Genomic DNA, 27,386 nt, shown 5'->3' with positions numbered 1-27,386 from the left:
GTTTTGACCCCCCTGAGTAAGGGCGGTCGCAGGCTTTTCGGTAAGCCTTCAATTTTACCATTTGGTGGCGGGCCGCACGAGAGGCTGATCAAGTATTCCCGAACCCTGCAAAACATCTTTTTCTGGATTTCTTTGGAATTAACACATTGTTATTTGGGACACTTTTTGAATTTTTTATTTCACTCATAAGAATTTCACTATTTATCATATTTAGATATAAGCCCTAGATGAATAGTCTATGTGTGTTTATATTATTTGTTTTGGCATTGTATCTTAGTAATATTAGAGATTGTACACTATTTTTTAGTCACTAGTCACATTTTTTTATGTCCAGCGCTACACTGATTGTTATGTACTTGGTCTTTGCCTTATATCGAGGTTTTAGTGTTTAGCAGCAGGATTTCCTTCAAATTCGGTCACTCACGATTCACTTATTTTATGTTTTCACATTCATGCACGTAGCGCAGTTCTTTATTTATTTTTTGAATTTCTGAGAAGTGTCTTGGGATCGTCAGGTTCTTGTTATCTTCACTAGAACGTCTGTGTTCTCCAAATCTCTTACGTAATGTCCTGGTGGTACGGCCTACATAAAGTAGATTGCATGGGCACGAGAGGCAGTATACTACAAATTCAGTGGAACAATTGAAAAATTGACTAAGTTGATATGCTTTCCCTTTGTGGTAAAGTATTTTTGTTTGTGCTGGATGAATTTGCAGGTTAGGCAATTAAGCTTGCGGCATTGGTACATGCCTTTGACATCAAGAAAAGTGGGTGTAACAGTTGGTTGGGGTCTACAGGTTTTTAGTTTGCTGGGAGCTATTTTTCCTTTTAGGTTTTGTGCTCTTCTGTATGTGATTTTTGGCTTTTCATCGAGACTATTTTTGAGATGAGAGTCTTCTAATAGTATGCCCCAGTGTTTCTGGAGGATGTGTTCCATTTTTCTGTGTTAGGTATGGAATTGGGTAATAAATCTGGGTGCTTGGGATAACGGGATGGGTTGTTGGTTGTTGGATGTCAGTGCTTTGCTCAGAAAGTGGTTGCAGGCTTCCTCCACTAGGGGGGCTGGGTAGCCTTTTCAGAGATCTTTTTCTTAAATAAACTGCTTTGTTCAATGCAGTCTTCCATCCGAGTGCAGTTATGTTTCAAACGGGAAAATTGGCTTTTTGGTATGTTGGAAATCCATCTAGGTTGGTGACAGCTGTGGAAATGGAGGTAGGAGTTGCCTACAGTGGGTTTCGTATAGTTTTTGGCATGGATGTGTTCATCCGAGTGGCTTAGTTCAAGGTCCAGGAAGGCAAGGGTGTTCGGGTCGCAGACTGAAGTGAATGATAGGATAAGTCATTGGTGTTGCAGTAGGCCACAAAATTGTCTACTCGAGATTGAGTACCATCCCAGATGATGACTATGTCATCTATGTATCTGCCGAAAAATACAATGTTTTCAGAGTAGGGGTTGTTGTTCCAGATTGAGCGTTGCTCCCAGAGTCCCATCGTCAGTTTGGCATAACTGGGGCAAAGTTGGCACCCATGACAGTGCCTTGGGTTTGTAAGTAATATTGGTTTTCGAAAGAAAAATAATTGTGGTTGAGGAAGAATTTTGTAGAGGCTATAATGAATTCTGCCTGTCTGAAATTGATCTGGGGGTCTTGAGAAAGAAAATACTTTATGGCTTTTAGCCCAATTTCGTGTGGGATTGATGTATAGAGTGAGCAGACATTGAGAGAGAGCCATAAATAGGTGGATTCCCAATGGTAGTTGCTTAAAGTGTTGAGTAAGTGGGTCCATCACGGATGTATGCCGGTAGTTTCTGGGCCAGTGGTTGCAGAAAATGATCAATGTATAAGGAAAAAGGGTTAATGATACTGTCCATGGCAGCCACTATGGGACGTCCAGAAGGCTCGGTCAGGCTTTTGTGGATTTTGGTAGAAATAAGGAGTATTGTAGTTATCTCGTTTGAGGAATGCAATTTCAGTTTTTGTGATGATACCATCAACCATAGCCTTGTTCACCAGTGCATGGGCTTCAGGTATGAACTTGGGTAAAGGATCACCAGGCAGTTTGATGTAGGTATTGTCATCAGACGGGAGTCTGTGGGCCTCTTGAACATATGCGTCTCTGTTTTGGATGACAATCCCACCTCCTATGTTGGCTGTTTTTATGATGAAGTCTGTATTGTGGGTTAGGGCCTTGAGACATGCCCTTTCTGATACTGAGAGGGTATGATTATGTGTGGGGGGTTGGAGTCTGGGTACACAAGTGTTTAATTTTGGAGAAAACTACTTGGTAGAAACTCTGTAAATATGGACCTTTGACGTGGGTGGGGTTGAATATGGATTTGGGGCAGAAGGGGGTGTGCTGGATAGCTTGAGAGGTGGGGTGGTGTACAGTAAGATATGATGAATAGATATCTGTATCACCATCTCCAGTATAGAGATCCTCAAGGAGAGCTAAGCAGGAAGCATCCAATGCGTGGTCAAAGGTGGAGTCATTATGGGGTTCATTGGGTGCATTGGCTATAGTGGGATTACTTGAGGCTTTTATATTGAAGAACCTTTTGACAGTTAGGTCACAGATTAATTTGTTGAGGTCTCTAAACAGAAGGGATTTGGACCAGCTGAGGGGGCAAAATTGAGGCCTTTGCTCAGTAGTGACGTATCTTCCCGGCTGAGGGTTAGTGAGGATAAGTTGTTGATCTTTATCGTTTGGCTAATTTTCCCTTTCTCTTTGTGTCTTCTTCTCCCCCCTCGTCTGCCTCGTCTTCTAATTTTCTTTTTTGTGCAGGTTGGGGGGTTTTGACTAAAAAAGAGGGCTCAGGTGTGGATGAAGGGTCTATAATGTCTGGCTGTGTGGGTTAGCCTGCATGGTTATCGGAGGTAGACCTATGGTGCTGGATGGTGGTCTCAACCTCGTAGTGTCCATGGTTTTGGAGGGAGAAGGATAACATGGAGTAGTGGAAGTGACTGAGCGATTTTCGGTTGGCTGGGTATTAGTCAGAGGCATTGCACTATTGATGGTATTGTTACGTTTGCGGTTTCCATGTCTTTTTTGGTTGGGTTGGGTGGTGGGGGGATGGAGTTGTTACTGTGGAGATTGACGTGGCCGGCTCTTATGTGCGTTTATGTGGTTGGGATTGGGTGCTCTGTAAGGTGGTTGAGTAGAGCGAGGCCCATGGTGGTTTTGAGGTTTGGAATGTGTGTATGTGGGTGGGGCTTGCCACTCAGGGGGGTAGGTGGGGGGGAGTAAAGGAGGTATGTTGGATGTTTTGGGGGGTTTCTAGTTGAATACTTTTGATGACGTGCAGTCATCAACATCTCGCCTCATTTTTTTCAATTTGGTTTGGATTAATAGATCCTCATCTTTTTTGGTCTTTTTCTTTAAGATGTGGAGCCAGGTCATAGGGAGTTGGTTAATCTCATTCTGGAGCGATTGAATGTATGTTTTGACCTTCTCTGTTATGCCCCATACACACGGTCGGACATTGATCGGACATTCCGACAACAAAATCCATGTTTTTTTTCCGACGGATGTTGGCTCAAACTTTTCTTGCATACACACGGTCACACAAAATTGTCGGAAAATCCAATTGTTCTGAACGTGGTGACGTAAAACACGTACGTCGGGTCTATAAGACGGGCAGTAACCAATAGCTTTCGTCTCTTAATTTATTCTGAGCATGCGTTGCACATTGTGCGTCGGATTTGTGTACACACGATCGGAATTTCCGACAACGGATTTTGTTGTCAGAAAATTTTATAGCCTGCTCTCAAACTTTGTGTGTCTGAAATTCCGATGGAAAATGTGTGATGGAGCCCACACACGGTCAGATTTTCCGACAACAAGGTCCTATCACACATTTTCTGTCGGAAAATCCGACCGTGTGTACAGGGCATTAGTGTTGCAAGTTTATTTTCTCTTTGTAATATTATGATGTCTATCCATTTTTGCGAGCAGAAGTCTGACACGTATTCCCACTCTTTTTGCTGTTCTGGTGTAATGAAAGAACATCTATGTTTGATTCTGAGGCCTCTGGGGGTGATTTTAGAGAGCCAGTATCTTTGCAGAAAGAACTTGTCCCACCATTGGTGGTTGAGGGATATGATGGTATCTTCAATTTTTCTGAACATGGCACAAAATTTTCCATATGATGCTTAATTGATAGTGGCTTGGTTGTCAAACAGTTTGGTTGGGAAAAGGGAATAAAGGTATTCCATGGAATTAAGTCTGACTTCCTCTAGGGCTAGGATTAATTCCATGGTTGTGGGGTATGGGGGATGAAGATTAAAAAAAAAAAATAAAACAAAAAAAAGGGAATGTATACAATGGGAAATTAGATACGCTGGTTACACAATATGATAAAGGTAGATGTGATCATATAGCATGGATGTATAACCAGACCAACGCTGGAAGGGAAATCATATTTATGGCATAAAGAGATCTAATTGAAAGAATTCAATGGACGGTAAATGGGGGTGGGTGGATATGATGGGGGGGTTGGCTTTACAGTGATACCTGTGCAGCAGCTCAACATAAGCTTCAGACAATAATGCAGTAACAGAGGGGGAATGGAGCGCTGACTTTTTCAAAGTTCTCTGAAAAAGGCTACAACACATCCTCCAGAAACACTGGGGCATACTATTAGAAGACCCTCATCTCATCTCGTCTCGATGAAAAGCCAAAAATAACATACAGAAGAGCATAAAACCTAAAAGGAAAAATAGCCCCCAGCAAACTAAAAACCCATAGACCCCAACCAACTGTCACACCCACTTTTCTTGATGTCTAAGGCATGTACCAATGCCGCAAGCACAAACAAAAATACTTTACCACAAAAGGGAAAACATATCAACTTAGTCAATTTTTCAATTGTTCCACTGAATTTGTAGTATACTGCCTCTCATGCCCATGCAATCTACTTTATGTAGGCCGCACCACCAGGACATTACGTAAGAGATTTGGAGAACACAGACATTCTATTGAAGATAACAAGAACCTGACGATCCCAAGACACTTCTCAGAAATTCACCAAGGCTCCACCAATGGCCTACGAGTCTGGATTATAGAGGCCATCCCGAGCAACCTTCCTCGAGCTAAACGCATCAAACGTCTATGTGAGAGGGAGACTTTTTGGATATATACTTAGGACTGCCTTAAGCCGGGAGGCTTAAATGAAGAGATTGAAACTCATTCTATTCTTTAAACACCCCCAACACAGCCCTACCATTCCCAGCCTTTGCATTACATACTTCCCATCCGTATCCTTTCCCCCCCTCCCCATTTTTTTCCCACCCCCCCCCCTCCTTTTCCTTCCCCCCCATTACATTACTTCCCACATACTAATTTCATTCTTCCTCAGTTACCCCAACCACTCATCCTACCCTGCCAATACTTCGTTGTCACTATACTCCAGCTCCAATACCCCTGCTTCCACTACCATCATTACTACATTCCACATGTATCTTTTCCATGCTCACGTGCACTAGTTATACATACATACATGCAAGTGCGCACATATGCTTTTGCACACATATATGCCCCGCATGCGCACATATGCCTAATACATGGCTATTATATTATATATTTGTAATAATTTTTTTCTCACTTCACATTCTTCCATATTTTTTATATTTGTTTAATTTTTATTATATTTTATATTTTTTATTTTATATTTTATATATTATTTATTATTTTTTATTTTTATTTCTTATTTTTTAGCTCTAATTTTTAATTTTCATTTCACTCCCTTTTTTATATATTTTTCTTAAATTTTTCAACTATCTTTTTTATCACTTATTCAATCTCCAAACCCCCCCCCCCCCTTCCACTTTCCATTCTCCCCTCTGTTTTTTATTCTCTCTGCGCTTACGAGTGACATTACTATCTCATCTTTTCACCCTCCCACACTTGCTGTGTGTTAGACACGCACCAACGCTGCCTGGCCACTCCTGTGCACCGCCCCTGCCCATCCCCTCCTCTCTCACTATATAACCAACATCCATCATGGCTCATACCCACACCTGATGAAGGAACACACATGCCCTGAACGCGATCGCTATGGCCATGCCCTCCGCTCTCCCTCACCTGACGTCATCATCCTACGTACCTGCTGACGCGATGCCTATGGGAATCCCATGCCTTGGAGCTACGGACACCACCGGAAGCGGCCAAGGCCGGCACCACCACAGCCCAGCTGGAACCAGATGAGACTCTGCGTTGCCTAGGAGAACTTTCCCATGCCTGTTTTTATTATTCAAATGTGAGTGCACATTTTACATTATTAAAGTTCTGTTTTTACTACCCTTAGAGCGGCGCTGCCTTTTTTCTTTTTTCTGTTTCGCCTCAATAGACTTCATCACAGGGGCAATGGAGACGAAGTCTATTGAGACGAAATGTACGTTGGGTTGGAGGACATAGTGGTGATGTCAGCATGCCCGCCGGGGTGCAGGACAATGATTTCTGAATGCCTGATGTATTCATTTTACTTGTAAGTAGAATACTGTTCTTTTAATAAATTTCTTATGTTGGGAAATTGTGCAATGAGTGATTGTGTTCCTTTTATATACACATGCCTGGTTAATGAGTGATGACAACTAACCAGCCGCATTATCAGATGATCTTTTTTATGACACAACTAACATACGAGTCCTGTGAAGGGAGTGTTACCCACAGTGGGGGGTGTTTCCCACTAATGCGTGGCTAGATCTTGTTTGGGGTCTCTTCATCTGGTAAGCGTCCATTCATTCCTAAGTATGGTGGAGCATAGACAAGGGATCCCTTGGAGCACTTTTTGACTGTGATTAAGCATGTGTGGATCACCAGCATTTGGAATTGGGATTCCTCTGTCTACATGATTTACCAATTTTATGCCACAGTTAAAGATTTGTCATTTTGAATGAGCATTATTTGAGTTTTTTATTCTTTGCACAAAATAATTGGCACTTTGATTAATTGAAAATATCCAATCTGTATACTGTACTTGGCACTTTATTGAATAATTACATTTATGGGTGCACATGTTTATATGTATATATGGATGAATTTTCTTTTTTGCACTTATAGCACTTTATTCTCATCAGTCTATGGCACTACAGGATTTTGATTATTTGAATACATGTTTGTTTGAGTGTATTCACAGCGCAACAGATTTTTTTGTTTGTTATGTTTTAGTATTGGGATGTGCAATACAGTGAGTGCAGCTGTTTATTAATCATTAATCACTGATTTTAGGTCACAACACTTAGTGCAGATTATTTTCTTTGTTTAATATTTAATATTACATAGGAATTAAAAACATAGCATTGAGAATACACATATTGTGGCATAAGAAATACAGTAAGGTTGGTATTACTGTATAGAAAACAAGTGCATGAAGCCAGGTGTCATGTACTTTATTTCTATACAGTAATACCAACCTTTCTGTATTTCTTATGCCTTAACTGTAACGCCTGTCTGACGTGAACTCACTGCACAAAAATGCATCTATCACTGAGCTAAACACCCCCAATATTACAATACATACTGTATATATATATATATATATATATATATATATATATATATATATATATATATATATATATTTTATTTTATTTTTTTTTTTCAGTATATCTATATATCCTGCATTACTATATATATATATATATATATATATAGATATACTGTATTGTACATATAGAAATATATTTTTTTATAAGAAGTTGTAACTATACACAACCAATATATGTTATTTCCATTGTTGAATGTCCAAAATACCTAATATTCACTACTACAATGGCTCCAATTGTTTTTGTTTTTTTTTGTAATTTATATTGCTGTGTTGGGTGACGTGAATGTTTTCTTCAAGAAGCCACAGCCTCTGAGGAAGGTGGTCTACAGAAAATTGAGTTAGGACACATGACAATTGGAATTATTGAAGTTGTATTCCTGTACCAATAGATGTATTTTTTATCATATTAGATTAATCTGGTGATGAATCTACCCCATAAAAAAACTAACTGGACCTTAGCAGTAAATTTTTGGATCATATTAATTTCTAAGCTGATGAAAATGGAACTTAGACAAATACAGAAGGTGGGTTTCCACAGTGGAGATATAGATTAGGTCTGAAGGACCTAATTCCCAAAGTTGGCATCAGATAAGCCCTGAATATCCACTTGATAGAAATTAAAAACAGAAGACTAGTGGTAGCTATGCAAACTGAGAAAGCTACTTGGTGCCAAAAAAGAGGAGGAAGCAGTCACAAATCTAGCAGGGTACACCTTGACAGGAAGGAGTAGAGCCGCATCCTCAAGGCCATAAGTTTTGATGATTTATCTGCCTGCACCACCTAGAAATGATGGACCAAGAAACCATCTATAATTACAAAAGTGCAACAGTCTTCCCGAAAGAAGCAATGGCTGAGAGACTTTCATTGCCTGAAACATCCAGATAATGGAGGGCAATTTTCCTTTAGCGAGCTACAGCCAGATAAAGAGATGGGAGAAAAATGTTCTGGTCGAGGGGAAAGGCAAAACTATCTTAGGCAAGAAGGAAATCTTAAACATCTCTCAACATCACCTTGCACCTATACAAAACTAAAATGTATTCAGCAGGATAAGACCACCAGGTCAGATGCTCACCTCACAGCAGTGATGGCTACAAGGGGGTGAGAGTAAATAGGTTCCAACTCTGGTTTCTGAATCACAGAGAGTACCAGGATCATATCCCTTGGATTTATAGGGGAACAAACATGGGGAGCTATATGGGAGACATCTTGAACAAGGTCTAAATCAAGTAATAAAATGCCAATGGGCTCTGAAAGAAGATAAACAGGGCAGAAATCTGGCACTTTAAAGCACTGAGAGCCAAACTCTGCAAGAAAGAGAGGATTCCTCCCAAAAAGAAACTCCTGGAATGGAAGCCCTGTAACTCAAACCATTTGAGGTAGACCTGTTATTTGAGATGATATACCTTGCTAGAAATACACTTCTCTGCTTTTTCCATCATAAGAGTCACAGATTCTGAACTACTCCATCTCAAAACCGGGGCTTCAACATTCATGTTGATAAAGCCAGTGATCATAAAGCAGGATGGAAAAATCGGTCCTTGGGACAAATGATTCAAACAATCTAGTATAGTCTACAGAGCATCTACCAGGAGTCTTACCGTGTCATTATATCTACCTGGACCGATTTGAATCAATGAGAATCACCAGAATTCCCTCCATCAAGATTCTGTGAAGCAGATGAGAAAGTGGTTTGGGCAGAGAAAAGCCACTGATCAGGGAGTATTACACCTGTGGAGCCACCAAAGCATCAAATGCCCCTCCTGTATCTGGAGAACTAGATTAATGTACCTGGAAGCCAAGAAGTCCTGGAACACCTTTGGGAAAAAGCAGGAAACTGAAGTTCTGCCCAAGACAGGATTCTAACCACTGCTCTTGCTGCAGTGAAACGTCTGGTTCCTCCCTGAGGGCTGATGTACTGTACACCACTGCCATTGTATAGCCTGGTATGACCCAAGTTAATTTAGATTAGACGACCTTCCAGAAGGATGGTGCAGAGACATAGAGTCATATTGCTCAGTGAGACAAGATGAACTCCATCGCTTAGGTAGATCCACCAAAATGAGTCCTTCGCCTCCAGAGAAGCAGGAGCCCCAGGTGCTGGCTAATGCATATGCAGATAGAAATGGGCCGAAGAACTCTGGACAGCCGCACTCCGATAGAAATATCTAATGCCTTTAATTATGAATCAGGACCACAATGTATACAAGACACCACAGCAGAGCGGTACAGGAAATAAGCTGACGCGTTTCACACTTATACTAAGTGCTTACTCATAGCTGACGATCATGGAAGTGAGAACCATATATATACTCTATATTGTAAAACATGTGACCATATGATTATGCAAGAATTTAAGACAGCTGGGATCCAGCCACATGAGATACCGCACATGTTGCTGAGTAATGGATTCTAAGATGGAAGCGAGCCATGATCGTGTGGTGTATAAGCAACAGAATAAGAAAAAAGGTTAATGAGGAAATGAGTGAAGTGATCTGGTGAAAATAAAACATAAATTGGATTGATAAAACGAAGTAAAACAAAATAAAATAAAAAAGAGAGTCATATTGCTCAGTGCTCAAGGATGCTGTTTGGAAAACAAGATTCTTCTGATGACCAAATCCCCCACACTGTCAGGGTGCCAAGGACCCCTCCACAGCCCAAAATGCTGGTATCCATAATAACAATCCTGCAAAAAAATGTGAAAGAAGTTCTACTCCAGTTCCAGAGATTGATTCCTGAGTCAGCAAGCTGCAGTAAGGACAACTTGGTCCTGGGTACCAAGCAATTGATCTGCCCATGGACCAGATTGATTAGTCCCATGATGGCAGAATGTTGCATTGCAAATGAAAATAGAGACAATGAGATCTTTGATATAATAAATGGGGAGAATGTCTCTATTTGGTATGTAAGCAGTGAAACAAGTCCATGTAACCCCCTGAAGCTGTACAGCCAAAAGAACTGGGGCAATGAAACCTTGATCCATAAAATCCAAGAGGGCTCAATAGAAATCCAAAGAGGAGGCAGGGAGCAAAACTTAAAGTGGTTGTAAAGACTGAAGGCTTAGACAAAGCAGCCATTGGCTCCCATTGCTCTCAATTACAACCAGTAAGCCAATGAGGAGAAAGCAGAGGGCAGGGCCGAGCCATGGCTCCATATGTATTATGGATGCATAGAGCTGGGCTCAAGAGCAAGCACACACCAGTACCCCTATAGCAAGAAGCTTGCTATTGGGAGCACTGGTCAAGAGGGAGGAGCCAGGAGCCCTGGTGGGGGACCCAAGAAAAAGAGGATCAGGGCTGCTCTGTGCAAAACCATTACACAGAGCAGGTAAACATGATATGTTTGTTATTTAAAAAAAAACACTGAACCTTTAATATCATTTAAGCTTGTCTGTAAAATGGCAGATTTTGAGTGGCAGACCTTGCAAGCATCTGCCTTTGAGGATTTTGATGGGCAAGTGAAGAAACTGAAGTGAAGAGGAATGTCCGAGAGGGGGAAGGCTTAAGCTGGAAAAACACTAAGAGGATTTTTTCCTGATGAACGCCCTCCCACCCAACACTCTTCTAAGGGAACGGATGGAAAATTGTCAGCTGAACACTGTGGCATCCATTCAAATGGAGCCACTGCTCACATATTCTGACAGCTGCTGGTGGCGGCCATCATAATAAAGTAGCTGCAGTGGGAGATTCTTTTATCCATGTTGTATCATGTGGATGGAAAAGAATACAACACATATTCTGACTGGTAGAGGAGGCAAGAGAGTGATTCTCTGTCTTCACTGTGCCAGAGGGGAAGTAATTTCAGCACTGCCAGAACAGGAAAGCATTTCCTGAGTGTGGCACAAACTACTTTGGTGATTTTTAGACCTCTGGATGTGATATATTGATAACTACAGGTAACCAAGCTGGCCCAATATAAATTATAAAAATAGATTATTTCCAGAGTTCCGCTTTAAGTGTTTAGCGTTAATGTAACAATTATATAATGAAAGAGCTGTAATGAAACCTTTATTCAACTGTTTGATTTAAATATCTGATCACTTCATGCTAGTCCAGTCAGCAGCTCCAGAGTTATTTCAGAAAATATTTGCATTATTATTCCATGGAGGAAATAAAAAGCAGAGTGGTGATGCATTGATTGGATTATACGTACAAGCCACAAAACTACCTAATTATTTTCACTTAAATACACTCTATATGCAGATCAAGTTTACAAGCATGAGTTTACCCATCTGAAAAAGGATTGTAAAATTTACATAAAGCCTTCATATACAATACACTTTAGGGGCTACCGACTGTACTAGAGATCAAAGGTGTATGTCTATGGGTCTCCAGTGGAAATCTAGAATATGATTATGAATTTTACATGCAGGAATTGTTCCTTGTTAATGTGCCTTATGAATATCCTTACTGATTATTAGAAACACTTCAGAACTGGATGTTTAAAAATGGGCTGCCTGCAGGAATAATGAGTTTCATTATTATAGATGCAAGAAGATTAACCTATTTACTTCATGATTAAAGCATACTAATTGTATTAACTGTATTGAGAAATACCAAACAGAACAGGAGGCTGGCATTTGTCTAAATGCCCTAGTTTTTTGGCAAATACTTTGTTTTTTTGTATTATACGACATTTAATTCCAGGATTAACAAAATGCTCTGGCTGTAAAATAACTCTTCTTTCCACTATACAGTTGTATGGTTTCACAGAATGACATGTATTTTAATTATCATTCAAAGTAAGTAGGATTAACAAACTTTAATAAAGATTATTTTGCTTTGTTTAGGACAAAAGTATCAATAGATAGGTCCTACTGTATGTCCTATTCCATCACTTGTTTCCCTCTTACTTCTGACTAGGGATACGATTTGGGTTACGAGCTATTATGGGGATGCAGCGAATCAGCTTTTGGCTGAAAATACAGCAAATTTTCCTACAGGAATAAGGAACAATCTATAAATGAGCGCACAGCATTTGCCCCGGCCAATGCCAATTTTTGGCCCCCCTGACATGCATGGCTTTCCATCCCTTTTGCTTGACAATAGTTTGCCTATCAGTCCTACAAATACCTAGAAATAAATAACAAGATTGCCTGCCCCCCCCCCAATAGGCTTTGATGGGGTTTGCCCCAAAACTCACAAACTTCAAGCAAGATTCATGAAACTGACTGAACCCAGGCAGATTTGCTCATTTCTACTTTTTACCACTGCTTGACAAAGTATAAGAGGAATTTAATATAAAATCATTAATGCAATGTTATTGTATTTAATTTAATATGTGTATAATATCAAGCACAGTTGTCTTTAGTTTGATCTGTTGTAGGGATTTGTGTCCAAAGTGCAAAAGTATGTTAGTGTCTGATACTGGGTGAAATTCTCCTCCTTTCTGGCATCACATCCCTACGCTACTTTACAAGCATTTCCAGGTTCAACGTTCTTGTTTTTTTTTTTAATTTACACCTTACACTGCCTAGCTTTTACAATCGCTAATTTTAAAAAATGGTCTCAGCTTATACCCCTAGCCCTCTTCAACACAAAGAAGTTACATATCACTGTTACAGATCTCAGGACACGTATCCAGAGTGGACAGCCATAGCATAATGGGAGTCAAGGCTTTGTTTACATCCTACACTCAGGGATTGTAGCTCTTGCTGTCCTGTGCATTCTAAGGTAACTACAAAAGAGAATATTGTGGTAATCTAAAAAGAATGCATATGATCTGGTGACTGCCCCATTACTTGCCTTGTAAGACGAATGGCCTTCTTAATTTTTTTTTTAGCTATATCACTTCATATGATGTTCTTGACTTTGTGCGGGTATATCTGAATGATGCCTGCAGCTACAGGCATCACTCAGATATTGGCTTTTTCAGCTGGTGATTCCCTACACCATAAGAATGATCATATGTTCCGCCGCTTGATCATTCTTACGGGTGGCAAGAGGGGTTTCCCCCCCTCCCACCGCCCTCCGGTGCTTCTATCGACTCATCGCTTCCATCAGTGAGTCAGAGACAGGATCCGCCGGCCATGGATGTTTACCATAGAGATTTCCGGTGGACCAGATGGTCGCCGAAATCTCTATGATCGTTCAGAAGCCGGGTACAATGTTATGACGTCACATCCGACCTCTGCATTCAAACAAATGGCGCCGCCTCGGCTGGGAAGCCAAGATCGTTTTCTTTTTATTTCAGGCTTCCCAGGCTAGAGGTGAGATGTGGGGTCTTATTGACCCTATATCTCACTGTAAAGAGGACCAATCATGCCATTTTCCTATTACAAGGGATGTTTACATTCCTTGTAATAGGAATAAAAGTGATCCGCATTTGAAAAATTGCTGCGCAAATATCATGCGAGATAAAAAGTTGCAATGACTGCCATTGTATTCTCTAGGGTCTTTGCTAAAAAAAATATATAATGTTTGGGGATTCTATGTAATTTTCTAGCAAAAAAATTATGATTTTTACATGTAGGAGAGAAACGTCAGAATTGGCCTGGGTGGCAAGTGGTTAATTAATTTTTCCTTTTTTCATGATTTTTCATAGTTCACTATCATTTGGCCCTACCTAGTCTCCAAAAACATTTTAATGATTTATGCGGATAATCTTCACAACATTTTACCATAGACTCGTGTACATTACAGACACAATAACTTTAAAAGAGTAGCAGTTCATACCAGGAAATCTGAATAATGTTTTCTCTAGGATGGGTTACATAATTAGGGCTGACCTCCAGGCAGATATAAAACAATGTATATTTGTAATAAAAAAATGAAAGGTATTTTACTTATAACTAAAGCTGGGTGTACGCTAATAGAATTTTGTTTGACATTTTTCATTGTAAGAACGTTGTAGGAATGTTCATTCATTTTTCTAATCACTAATAAGGTCAAATTGGCACACAGTGACCAATTTTCTTGACCAAAGTGACAAGAAAATTCAAAGGAGCAGGAATGAAACTTTTTCTCAAATGTACGATTTCTAACAGTGTATATCATTTTTGTTTGGTGAAATCCTATCATTCCAAAATTGAATGTTAAAAGCAAATAAAAAAACTAAAAATCACCACGTTAAACCAAAATAGTTCACAAAAAAGAAATAAATAAAAGCAAGGCTATATATATATATATATATATATATATATATATATATATATATATATATATATATACCAATAAATAATACGTATACAAAAAAATCAGAAATCCATTAAAATGATCATTAATTAAGAATAAAAGTTTTGCAATCCTTATTACTTAGTAAAACATAAAAAGTCAACCACTACTGTGTAATTTCTGTGGAATAATTTAATTTAATAATAACACAATCCTTATTTCTTGAATAAATATGAAAGTCCACCAATGTAGTGTATATCCACAATAATAATAATGCATATAACATATGTGCTTCTAATGGAATACATGAGTAAAAAGCTTGCTTCACCGCTGTGCTCCACCACCCATTACTGCTGCCTCTTACCTCAGAAAATGGCCCACAAAATGGTAAGGTCAAACACAGCCTTCCCAGATCCCTGGGTCATAACACTGCAGCAATCCTACAGTGTTATGACCCAGTGATATAAGAAATAAAAACTCTCATAGTGTAGTATGAAACCACTCAAATACTTTATTCTCCAAAGAAGATAAATGACTACTCACAAGGAAAGTGCACTCAATAATCCAGTGCAGTAGATGAATAGTGCCTATTAAAATCTAGTATTGTTTCTCCTTCAAGCATGGACATCCATGTGAAGGATATGTTAAGATGGCTGCTCAAAGACTTTCGGGCGTGATGACATCACGTGGTTACACCCTCTGACACATTTCATCACGTGATACAGTGACTTTATAATAGGGAAACCCAATCAGATATCCTCCAGTCCTTGTATTAACCTCCCTGGCAGTATGATTATGTCAGATTTTTGCGTCTCAAAGCAGTACAATTATTTTGCATAGAAATTTGGAGTTTTATATTGTAGGCCTGTAATTCTTAGCAATAACACACTTAAATCTGTCCAAACAAGAGAGTCTAGTAGATATCCCAGGTATGATAAAGTTTGAAACACAAAATCATAAATTATAATATAATAAATAAATATAAATAATTATAAAAAATATAATAATAATAAGATGAATTTCCCCACTATTCACTATCGCTCAAATCTGAAAGTGTTCTAATTTACTATCTCTGTTTTCTAGCTGGTCTAAAACCACTTTTGACGTAAAGGGACACTTTTTGGTTGCTATGGACAATCTCCAGTTTCCAGGCAGAAAGAACAGTATATATAATATAAAACTGCATGCAGGGCATTGGACAAACCACTAGGGACAAAAGCAATGTGAAATTATTTCCAACAGTAATGTAATCTGTAAGATTACAGTGTACTGTATGTGTTATGATTTTTCAGTTTTTTTTAATTTGCCGCCGGGCTCCGCCCCTGTGCGTCTCATCGCTCGCAGGGAATGGAGCCCGGCACACAAAGGCATCGGGCGGAGGACAGAGCCCACAGACACATTGCAGGATCCTGGTGACAAGGTAAGTATACTGCAACAGGATCCTGCAATGCAATCCCGAGTGTGGCTCGGGGGTTACGGCTAATGGTACTGAAATTTAACCCTGAGCCACACTCAGGAAAACCGCCAGGGATGTTAATGCCCTTAGTTTGTTACCTAGTGACCGCTGCCATATATACATAAACTCTACAGCAAACATTGGAGGAAAATAAGTTTCTATCACACTGCGGCCAATATTTTAATAGTCCCTGCTAAACATAGAAGGGCAACAGAAGCACCTATTTTAATGCATCCTTCAATACCCAACCGATTCCCTACCACCGTATTGTAAAATGACGGCGACAGGAACCGTTCCTCCCTCCGGGTGGGCGTCATATGACGTCCTCAGCTTCCCGGCATTGTGGAGAGGGTGCCCAGCGGCCGCGATGTCCGCCGAGCACCCACGATTGCTCATCACAGAGCAGGGACATGGATCTGTCAGGGGAGAGAACTGATCGTATGTTCCTTGTACAGAGGAACACCAATTGGTCTCCTCGCCTCATCAGTCCCCTCCCCCACAGTTAGAATCACTCCCTAGGACACACATTTAACCCCTGCAGTGCCCCCTAGTGGTAACCCCTTGCCTGCCAGTCACATTTATACAGTAATCGGTGCATTTTTTATAGCACCGATCGCTTTAAAAATGTGAAATTATAAATAATTATAAATTATGGTCCCAAAATAGTGTCAAAAGTGGTTGATTTGTCCACCACAATGTCACAGTCATGATAAAAATTGCAGCTCGCCACCATTAGTAGTAAAAAAGATAAATAAATAAATAAAAATGATAAATCTATCCCTTATTTTGTAGACGTTATAACTTTTGCGCAAATCAATCAATATACGCTTATTGGGATTTTTTTTTACCAAAAATATGTAGAAGAATACATATCGGCCTAAACTGAGGAAAAAAAATGTTTTTTTTTTAAAAATGGGATATTTATTATAGCAAAAATTAATAAATATTGTGTTTTTTTCAAAATTGTCGCTCTTTTTTTGACCATAGCGCAAAAAACAAAAATTGCAGAGGTGATCAAATACCACCAAAAGAAAGTTCTATTTGTGGGGGAAAAAGTTATCAAAATTTAATTTGGGTACAATGTTGCATGACCGTGCAATTGCCATTCAAAGTGTGACAGCGCTGAAAGCTGAAAATTGGCCTGGGCAGGAAGGGGGTGAAAATGCTCTGTATTGAAGTGGTTAATCAAATGTTTCATAAAAATAATATAATGCAAAAAATAGTCCCATTTACATGAAAAATATTATTACAAATTAAACATCAAAAATAAAAAAATCCTCCCTATGGATGTCCTTGCTTAAGGAAGTAGCAATATTAGATTTTAATAGGTGCTATTCACCTAGTGCACTGGATTATTAAGTTCATTTTCCTTGTGAGTAACCATTTATCTTCTTTGGAGAATAAAGTATTTGGGACCCTGAAACATGTTCGTCAGCCCACTCAATCCACTGACTTTAAGTGAAGGTAAATTGGGTATCTGGCGCTCCAGGAGGCAATGCCCTTAGTTTGTAGTAATGTACATTTGATTAGTCAGTCTTTAGGTAAAAACAAAGTTGAACCATGGTAAGGGGGTGATTTAAAAAGAGGCAGCCATTCTCAGAGTATGTCCAGCAACTGTGCAAAACATATAAAAGAAATGGGGGGGGGCCTCACTAAATGTAGCATTAAAACAGTAACATTTATTGCACAAGATTAAAAACACTTACAATATAAAAAATATCTTGTGTTTTTAATCTTGTGCAATAAATGTTACTGTTTTAATACTACACTTAGAGAGGCACCTCCCCCCCTTGTTTCTTTTAAATCCACTGACTAATCCACTACATCCTAGGAGGTCTGGCATTCCATCTCCTGGCCCAGCTGCCCTACATCTCATACTGCTATTGAGTGAATCCCTCACTCACCTTGACATTCTGAGTCCCTGTGAGTCCATCAACAGTGCTACTCGGCCCTCCTAGTTTGCAGCATTGATCCCACCGAGCGGGGCAGGAGGGGCTCTGTGCACATGCTGACAGCTTATTGATTCACAGCAGTTTGGCATACCACCATCCAACTTAGTGTTCCCTGGTTTGTGTCTGCTGTTTACAGCTTCACAATTTCACCTCTGAAGTGCTTCCCAGAGACTGTTATGTAAGTCTTCCTGTGATGTTTTAATAAACTTTGACATTTTTATTGATCCAGCGCCCTGGCTATTTGTGTGAACCCTTCCAAGAGAAGAGAGCAGGGTGAACACTATTGCGTCCTTGCTCCTTGACTGTTCAGTCAGTAGGCTACATGTGAAGATGTAGTACTATATTCTTCACTCTAATAGGGCGTACACACGGTCGGACTTTGTTCAGACATTCTGACAACAAAATCCTAGGATTTTTTCCGACGGATGTTGGCTTAAACTTGTCTTGCATACACACGGTCACACAAAGTTGTCGGAAAATCCGATCGTTCTGAACGCGGTGACGTAAAACACGTACGTCGGGACTATAAACGGGGCAGTGGCCAATAGCTTTCATCTCTTTATTTATTCTGAGCATGCGTGGCACTTTGTCCGTCGGATTTGTGTACACACGATCGGAATTTCCGACAACGGATTTTGTTGTCGGAAAATTTTATCTCCTGCTCTCCAACTTTGTGTGTCGGAATATCCGATGGAAAATGTCCGATGGAGCCCACACACGGTCGGAATTTCCGACAACACGCTCCGATCGGACATTTTCCATCGGAAAATCCGACCGTGTGTACGGGGCATTACAGAGAAAATAGTGCCACCTTCTTGTCTGTACTACCTGGCTGTCAGGAGCGTGTAAACATGTTGTTTGACAGCTGCTGATCTCATTACAGAATCCTGATTTTGGCTATGATGCATCCCTGTCTGTCTGTCCACCTGCAAGGTGATTGATATGGCCAGTTTCTGGATGGAGACCAAACCTGATTTAAACCAGCCAAGCCTGCAGTCTCATGTCTGTGATAGAGTGTGTAATACATGCTCAAGCTCTCTGTCTGCCGGTTCTGCTTTGCTGTTTGTATTCCCCTGTTTATGACCTCAGATTCGATATCTACTGTTTTCTGAATACTGCCTATCTTTTGACTACTGATTGAACCTTGACTACTCTGAACCTATTCTGCCATGTACCTGGACTGTCATTGTACCCCTCTGCCTGTCTGCCAACTGCAAATACCTGTTTGCTTTGCTCAGATCTCACCTGCCCCGGTGTGGTGGCCAGGTACTATAGCATTGTGTATAAGACCTGGGGGAATTTTAACTGTTTATTTAACTGTTAGCCTGTACGTAAGAGGATTTACTTGAAGTATAAGTTCACTTTCATGACTTTCATGTTTTAAAGAAAGGAGGGAGGTGTCATCCCAGTAGGCACTGTATATTTTTCTAGAGGTAAGCCCCCATCCCAATTTTTGCCAAACCTAAGCACCCCCTGAAGGAGTGCGATTCCTCTAGTGGGACTTTTTTCACGGGTTTACCTCTAATAAAGTAGAAAGTAGTAGAAGTTTATAGTTTTTGTATAAAAGTATTGTAGTTTATTAATTTAGCATCTAAAAATCATTACACATGACCTAACCATATAGACAATAAAATGGATGCATGTAAATGGGAAAAAATAATTCTACAAATAAATGACCAAATGCAATGATACAGGTAGTAAAGAACCCGACGTTTCGAGGTAAGCAAAAGGGGTTGACCTCTTCTTCAGGGGCAACGACAATTGGTCAAAATGGATATTTCATCTAGAAAAATTAACAAAAAGCAGAGCAAACATAAATGGATGAATATCTCAGGCATTCACAGCAGGAGGCAGTGGAGAGCATCTAGTTTACATTATAAAGGTCAATAGACATTAACATATGTTACATCTTTAGTAAGTTCCAGGCATATACATGCAGAGATTTCATACTGACCCCTTAAGATTCATATAAACACTCCCAGGGACATTATCAGCATCCAATGCGAATCAAGAATTTGCCGCCCGTCAAGGCCACACAGGGATCACAGAACCGAGGCTCAAGAAGATAGGGAAGATACCAGGTGAATCACAGGAAAAAGAACCAGGGTGGACTGAGGTTGCTTCACAAAGGATATCCCCAATATAAGAACAGACACAGTCCTCCCCTCACTGCGAAGGCTTGAGACAGCCTGTTTGATGGAGTTAGAGGGTGGGGGGTACAATCCTGCTGCAATGAAAATATTTCAATGAGAGTCTTAAAAAGAGAGCCTAGTATAAATACAATACTATTCTCAGAATTGTAGGGAGTATTGGGGTTAGCAGATTCACCCGAGATTGTCAATATAGAACATATATAACACGTACCTAAAAACTGAGGATAAAAGGAACCAGATCATGGGTCCCAATTTCAGCAGCAGGAAGTATTTGAATAATACCCCAGAATCAAAATGGAGTCAAAAAGGAGTCCAAGGAAATATGCAGGTTCCCTGGTTGGGTGTGAGTACGCATAAGTCTGCAGATTATAAAACACATCAGGGAAATATTATAGGTAAGTAAACGGTTAACCGTCTGTAAAATTTCCAAACATCCCAACCAGAGGGGGTCCATGCATTTACCTGCCTGTCTCAGCTTCCTCCAAGCACGTCTGTGTGGTGTCAGTAGCAGCTGATTAATGCAGTGCTGGAGGAGTTTAAATGTGTGTTTAATTGCAGTGGGTGGGGATGTCCAATCAGCAGCCTGATTGGCTGAACCATGAGTATGGGGCGGTCACAAGTTTTTTTTTTTTCTCTTTTAGGGAGGACGTGAGATGTCTGTCTAGGATATCCCCCGGGCAGAGCGACGCATAGCGTCATCCCCACGAAACACTCCCTGGAGTGAAAGCATCCACAGCAGGGAGGGGATGGACATGTATAACAGCGCTGTGCTCGGCGGGGGGCGGAGCCAGCACGACGTGAAGGATTCCCCCATGCGTCTAGAAGTCCCGCAGCGCAGAGCTGGCGTGCCCGTTGTCGTGGAGATCCATGACACAGACTGCCAGAGAGAGGGGGGGGTCCGGGAGTGCTCTGAAGGGAGCGCTCCTCGGTCTCCCCCGGGTGCGCTGAGTGAGCTAACAACACAGCCCAGGCCTGGATGGATGGAAGGGAAATGAGTGAAAGTGATTGGATAAATGGTAAGAAAAAACAAAAAACAAAAAAAAAACAGAAATAGGGGACACAGACATGCAGAAAAGGGTGTAAAGAAGGAAGTAACAGTGAATGGAGAAGTGACAGCAGAAAGTAAACAGGGGAGGAAAGAAGAGAAAATGCAGTCATATAGGAAGAGAAGGAGGGAGAATCCTCCTAGGAAAGGGAGGAGGAGAAAAGCAAAGAAGGAGGAGGTAAAAAGAGAATGAATATAAGAACATCGATACTTGATGGATCTCCATGTGGTCGGGAGGGACGGTCCCACTGGATCAGAAAAAGTCCTGAAATGACAGGAAGGAGTTGTTCCATTATATATTTTAAACAGTATATTATATCACAGGCTAAACAGGAATAACATGTTCAAACTATGAATATATCTATAATCTTATTAGTTTATGTGTCCTATCAATTCCAAAGACCATCCCTGGCCAGGGGCATATTCCCAGAGTGTATGTATTTATCCAGTCACGTGAGAGTACGAGATTACTATAGTGGGTAAAAAATAATAATCAATAAACAAGGAATACAGATAGTCCAGGTAGGCAAAGGACTACCTCAATTTAAATAAAGGGGGGGGCGATCCTATTGTGGAGGTTCCCATTCAGATCCTCCTGAGGAGAAACCCTCCAGGAAGGGTCTGAAGGAGGTGGTTGCATTGAGGCCAGGTGGCATAGTCGCATTCAAGCGAAAAATCCACCTTTGTTCGGCCTGCATTAATATTTTGTTGGTGTCGCCTCCTCTAATACCAGGGTGTATTCTGTCTAGAATCAGGAAGGAAATCTTCGGAGTGATTCCTTCATGTAGGTCTCTCACATGTCTTCCCAGGGGGAGGCTTGGATTACTGGTCTGCATGGATAGGATGTGTCGATAGGCGCGTCGCCAAAAGGGCTGAATAGTTTTGCCCACATAGAAACAAAAGCAGTTACATAAAAGTAGGTAGACTACATTAGCTGTTTGGCAATTCGCATAGTGTTTAGGGCGGTAACGTTCGCCATTTGGGAGTGTTATATTGCGCGTGGTGTTCATAAAGCGGCAGTAGTTGCACCCCCCACAAGTAAATGTACCTGGGTATTTGCACGGATCCTGGTGTCCGGAATCGTGGTATTCACTGGACACCAGGTAATCCTTGAGAGATCTGGCTCTTTTGAATGTAAAGACCGGGTGTTTGCTCACATATGGGCCTATAGTGGGGTCCATTGAAAGAAGATGCCAATACTTATTGGCGATTTTTTTTGAAGGTTTCATGCTGGTTGCAGTATTTGGTTATAATCGAAATTGGATTCTTCTTGATATTTTTAGAGGATGGATTGTAAAGCAATTCTTTCCTGGGTTTCACTACTGCCCAAACAAGGAAGACATCATCGATGAATCTGAGCCATAGGCTCACATTCATCATGAAAGGAGCCAGTTCCTCGGATTGGTTAATCATGCGCTCCCACTCCCCCAGGTACAGGTTGGCATACGATGGGGCACACGGGGTCCCCATCGCTACCCCCTGCACCTGGAGGAAGTGGGAGCCATTGAAAGTAAAGTGGTTATGTTGTAGGATATAGTCCAAGGAATCCAGCAAAAAATCACCCATTTTTGGATTAAGTCTTAATCCAAAAATGGGTGATTTTTTGCTGGATTCCTTGGACTATATCCTACTGGCTCCTTTCATGATGAATGTGAGCCTATGGCTCACATTCATCGATGATGTCTTCCTTGTTTGGGACGATTTTTTTCTTGGATTCCTTGGACTATATCCTACTGGCTCCTTTCATGATGAATGTGAGCCTATGGCTCAGATTCATCGATGATGTCTTCCTTGTTTGGGACGGCCCACAATATCAACTGGAACCTTTCCTAGAATGTTTGAACACAAATAATTTCAATTTGAGTTTTACAATGACCTTTGACAATTCTTCCATAACTTTCTTGGATGTAACCATCCATAAAGATGACAGGGGACGTATCAGCAGTAGTTTATACAGGAAGCCAACAGCGGGCAATACTATATTACATGCTAGCAGCTTTCATCCAACACCCCTAATTGCATCCATCCCTTTCAGTCAGTACTTGAGGACACGCAGAAATTGCACAGATGACACAACCTTTAGAAGAGAGGCTGATCTCCTGAGGGAGAGACTATTACTGCGGGGTTACTCTAAATCATGCCTCAAAAAGGCCTACAATCGGGCAGTAGTGAAACCCAGGAAAGAATTGCTTTACAATCCATCCTCTAAAAATATCAAGAAGAATCCAATTTCGATTATAACCAAATACTGCAACCAGCATGAAACCTTCAAAAAAAATCGCCAATAAGTATTGGCATCTTCTTTCAATGGACCCCACTATAGGCCCATATGTGAGCAAACACCCGGTCTTTACATTCAAAAGAGCCAGATCTCTCAAGGATTACCTGGTGTCCAGTGAATACCACGATTCCGGACACCAGGATCCGTGCAAATACCCAGGTACATTTACTTGTGGGGGGTGCAACTACTGCCGCTTTATGAACACCACGCGCAATATAACACTCCCAAATGGCGAACGTTACCGCCCTAAACACTATGCGAATTGCCAAACAGCTAATGTAGTCTACCTACTTTTATGTAACTGCTTTTGTTTCTATGTGGGCAAAACTATTCAGCCCTTTTGGCGACGCGCCTATCGACACATCCTATCCATGCAGACCAGTAATCCAAGCCTCCCCCTGGGAAGACATGTGAGAGACCTACATGAAGGAATCACTCCAAAGATTTCCTTCCTGATTCTAGACAGAATACACCCTGGTATTAGAGGAGGCGACACCAACAAAATATTAATGCAGGCCGAACAAAGGTGGATTTTTTGCTTGAATGCGACTATGCCACCTGGCCTCAATGCAACCACCTCCTTCAGACCCTTCCTGGAGGGTTTCTCCTCAGGAGGATCTGAATGGGAACCTCCACAATAGGATCGCCCCCCCCCCCTTTTATTTAAATTGAGGTAGTCCTTTGCCTACCTGGACTATCTGTATTCCTTGTTTATTGATTATTATTTTTTACCCACTATAGTAATCTCGTACTCTCACGTGACTGGATAAATACATACACTCTGGGAATATGCCCCTGGCCAGGGATGGTCTTTGGAATTGATAGGACACATAAACTAATAAGATTATAGATATATTCATAGTTTGAACATGTTATTCCTGTTTAGCCTGTGATATAATATACTGTTTAAAATATATAATGGAACAACTCCTTCCTGTCATTTCAGGACTTTTTCTGATCCAGTGGGACCGTCCCTCCCGACCACACGGAGATCCATCAAGTATCGGTGTTCTTATATTCATTCTCTTTTTACCTCCTCCTTCTTTGCTTTTCTCCTCCTCCCTTTCCTAGGAGGATTCTCCCTCCTTCTCCTCCTATATGACTGCATTTTCTCTTCTTTCCTCCCCTGTTTACTTTCTGCTGTCACTTCTCCATTCACTGTTACTTCCTTCTTTACACCCTTTTCTGCATGTCTGTGTCCCCTATTTCTGTTTTTTTTTTGTTTTTTGTTTTTTCTTACCATTTATCCAATCACTTTCACTCATTTCCCTTCCATCCATCCAGGCCTGGGCTGTGTTGTTAGCTCACTCAGCGCACCCGGGGGAGACCGAGGAGCGCTCCCTTCAGAGCACTCCCGGACCCCCCCCTCTCTCTGTCTGTGTCATGGATCTCCACGACAACGGGCACGCCAGCTCTGCGCTGCGGGACTTCTAGACGCATGGGGGAATCCTTCACGTTGTGCTGGCTCCGCCCCCCGCCGAGCACAGCGCTGTTATACATGTCCATCCCCTCCCTGCTGTGGATGCTTTCACTCCAGGGAGTGTTTCGTGGGGATGACGCTATGCGTCGCTCTGCCCGGGGGATATCCTAGACAGACATCTCACGTCCTCCCTAAAAGAGAAAAAAAAACAAAAACTTGTGACCGCCCCATACTCATGGTTCAGCCAATCAGGCTGCTGATTGGACATCCCCACCCACTGCAATTAAACACACATTTAAACTCCTCCAGCACTGCATTAATCAGCTAATACTGACACCACACAGACGTGCTTGGAGGAAGCTGAGACAGGCAGGTAAATGCATGGACCCCCTCTGGTTGGGATGTTTGGAAATTTTACAGACGGTTAACCGTTTACTTACCTATAATATTTCCCTGATGTGTTTTATAATCTGCAGACTTATGCATACTCACACCCAACCAGGGAACCTGCATATTTCCTTGGACTCCTTTTTGACTCCATTTTGATTCTGGGGTATTATTCAAATACTTCCTGCTGCTGAAATTGGGACCCATGATCTGGTTCCTTTTATCCTCAGTTTTTAGGTACGTGTTATATATGTTCTATATTGACAATCTCGGGTGAATCTGCTAACCCCAATACTCCTTACAATTCTGAGAATAGTATTGTATTTATACTAGGCTCTCTTTTTAAGACTCTCATTGAAATATTTTCATTGCAGCAGGATTGTACCCCCCACCCTCTAACTCCATCAAACAGGCTGTCTCAAGCCTTCGCAGTGAGGGGAGGACTGTGTCTGTTCTTATATTGGGGATATCCTTTGTGAAGCAACCTCAGTCCACCCTGGTTCTTTTTCCTGTGATTCACCTGGTATCTTCCCTATCTTCTTGAGCTTCGGTTCTGTGATCCCTGTGTGGCCTTGACGGGCGGCAAATTCTTGATTCGCATTGGATGCTGATAATGTCCCTGGGAGTGTTTATATGAATCTTAAGGGGTCTGTATGAAATCTCTGCATGTATATGCCTGGAACTTACTAAAGATGTAACATATGTTAATGTCTATTGACCTTTATAATGTAAACTAGATGCTCTCTACTGCCTCCTGCTGTGAATGCCTGAGATATTCATCCATTTATGTTTGCTCTGCTTTTTGTTAATTTTTCTAGATGAAATATCCATTTTGACCAATTGTCGTTGCCCCTGAAGAAGAGGTCAACCCCTTTTGCTTACCTCGAAACGTCGGGTTCTATGATCATTGGTTCTTTACTACCTGTATCATTGCATTTGGTCATTTATTTGTAGAATTATTTTTTCCCATTTACATGCATCCATTTTATTGTCTATATGGTTAGGTCATGTGTAATGATTTTTAGATGCTAAATTAATAAACTACAATACTTTTATACAAAAACTATAAACTTCTACTACTTTCTACTTTATTAGAGGTAACCCCGTGAAAAAAGTCCCGCTAGAGGAATCGCACTCCTTCAGGGGGTGCTTAGGTTCATGTTTTAAAGAAACCTTTCTAAAACAAAAACACAAAGTCTGTCCTTGCTGAGTCTTCATTCTGCAAAGACTGGCTTCCTCAATATCATGTTAAAACCTTTTAATTCATGCATATATATAGTCAAAACACATTCAATACAAGAGCACAAAGAGTTGTAAGGGTAAAGTACAGTAACCAATAAAAAGCTATCAGAATTCAGTTTATCTAGTCACACCTGTAAAATGTAAAGTCTAATTAGTTTAAGTGGATTGCTGTGTTTGGAACATTGCTTTTAGCCTTATCAAGCCAACACACAGGCTTATTCAGAAAAGCAGAGCACATAATAAAGATGATGTGCCAAGTGCAAGAACCCAAGTCAATCAATCCCCATTTAGTGTACTGTAGTCAGAGGAGATTGGTTGCTATAGGTTACTGCACTTTGCACATCCATTTCTTTTTTTGCACTACTTTTCTGACTAAAGGCTATAGTCAAATACATTGTCAGGTCCGCTTTAGGTAACAAACAGAACAAATAAAAGTGTATAGATCTTGTATCATTTTAATGTTTCATTTCAATCTAATGATAATTTAAACATTTAAATAGATGACTATAGATGTTACCTCTCCAATCATTCCATTCCATACTCCCTCGATTTTCTTCCCATGCTTGCCATTGGTCACAAGATAAAGGTCATATGTAAAGCCAATAGTTTTTGCGAGGCGTTTAAGAATATCTATGCAGAATCCCTTACAGCATTGCTTGACAAATATAATGGGGTCTGTCATATGACTGTGGAAAAGAGAGACAAAGAAAGTATAAGAATTTACCACCCCAGACTTACGAAATTCCAACAATTCTACTTATATTTACAGTGTATTCAGTATGTCTTTAATAAAAGC

The 27,386-nt window shown here is 40.8% G+C and overlaps 1 protein-coding gene across 2 annotated transcripts in view; it reads right to left on the bottom strand.

Annotated features, from left to right (window-relative positions):
• The window catches only part of GRIN2D (glutamate ionotropic receptor NMDA type subunit 2D), a 1,662,686-nt gene that overhangs the window by 614,840 nt on the left and 1,020,460 nt on the right, over positions 1 to 27,386 (bottom strand). For both annotated transcript variants that reach the window (XM_073602755.1, XM_073602756.1), the window contains exon 8: positions 27,108 to 27,276. In XM_073602755.1, coding sequence (XP_073458856.1) covers positions 27,108 to 27,276 — 169 coding nt within the window. The remainder of the gene's footprint in view (positions 1 to 27,107; positions 27,277 to 27,386) is intronic.

This window comes from Aquarana catesbeiana, linkage group LG10 (genome assembly GCF_042186555.1).
Source record: "Aquarana catesbeiana isolate 2022-GZ linkage group LG10, ASM4218655v1, whole genome shotgun sequence".
Taxonomy (NCBI): Eukaryota; Metazoa; Chordata; class Amphibia; order Anura; family Ranidae; genus Aquarana; species Aquarana catesbeiana.
This window is presented reverse-complemented; position numbering and strand designations above follow the sequence as displayed.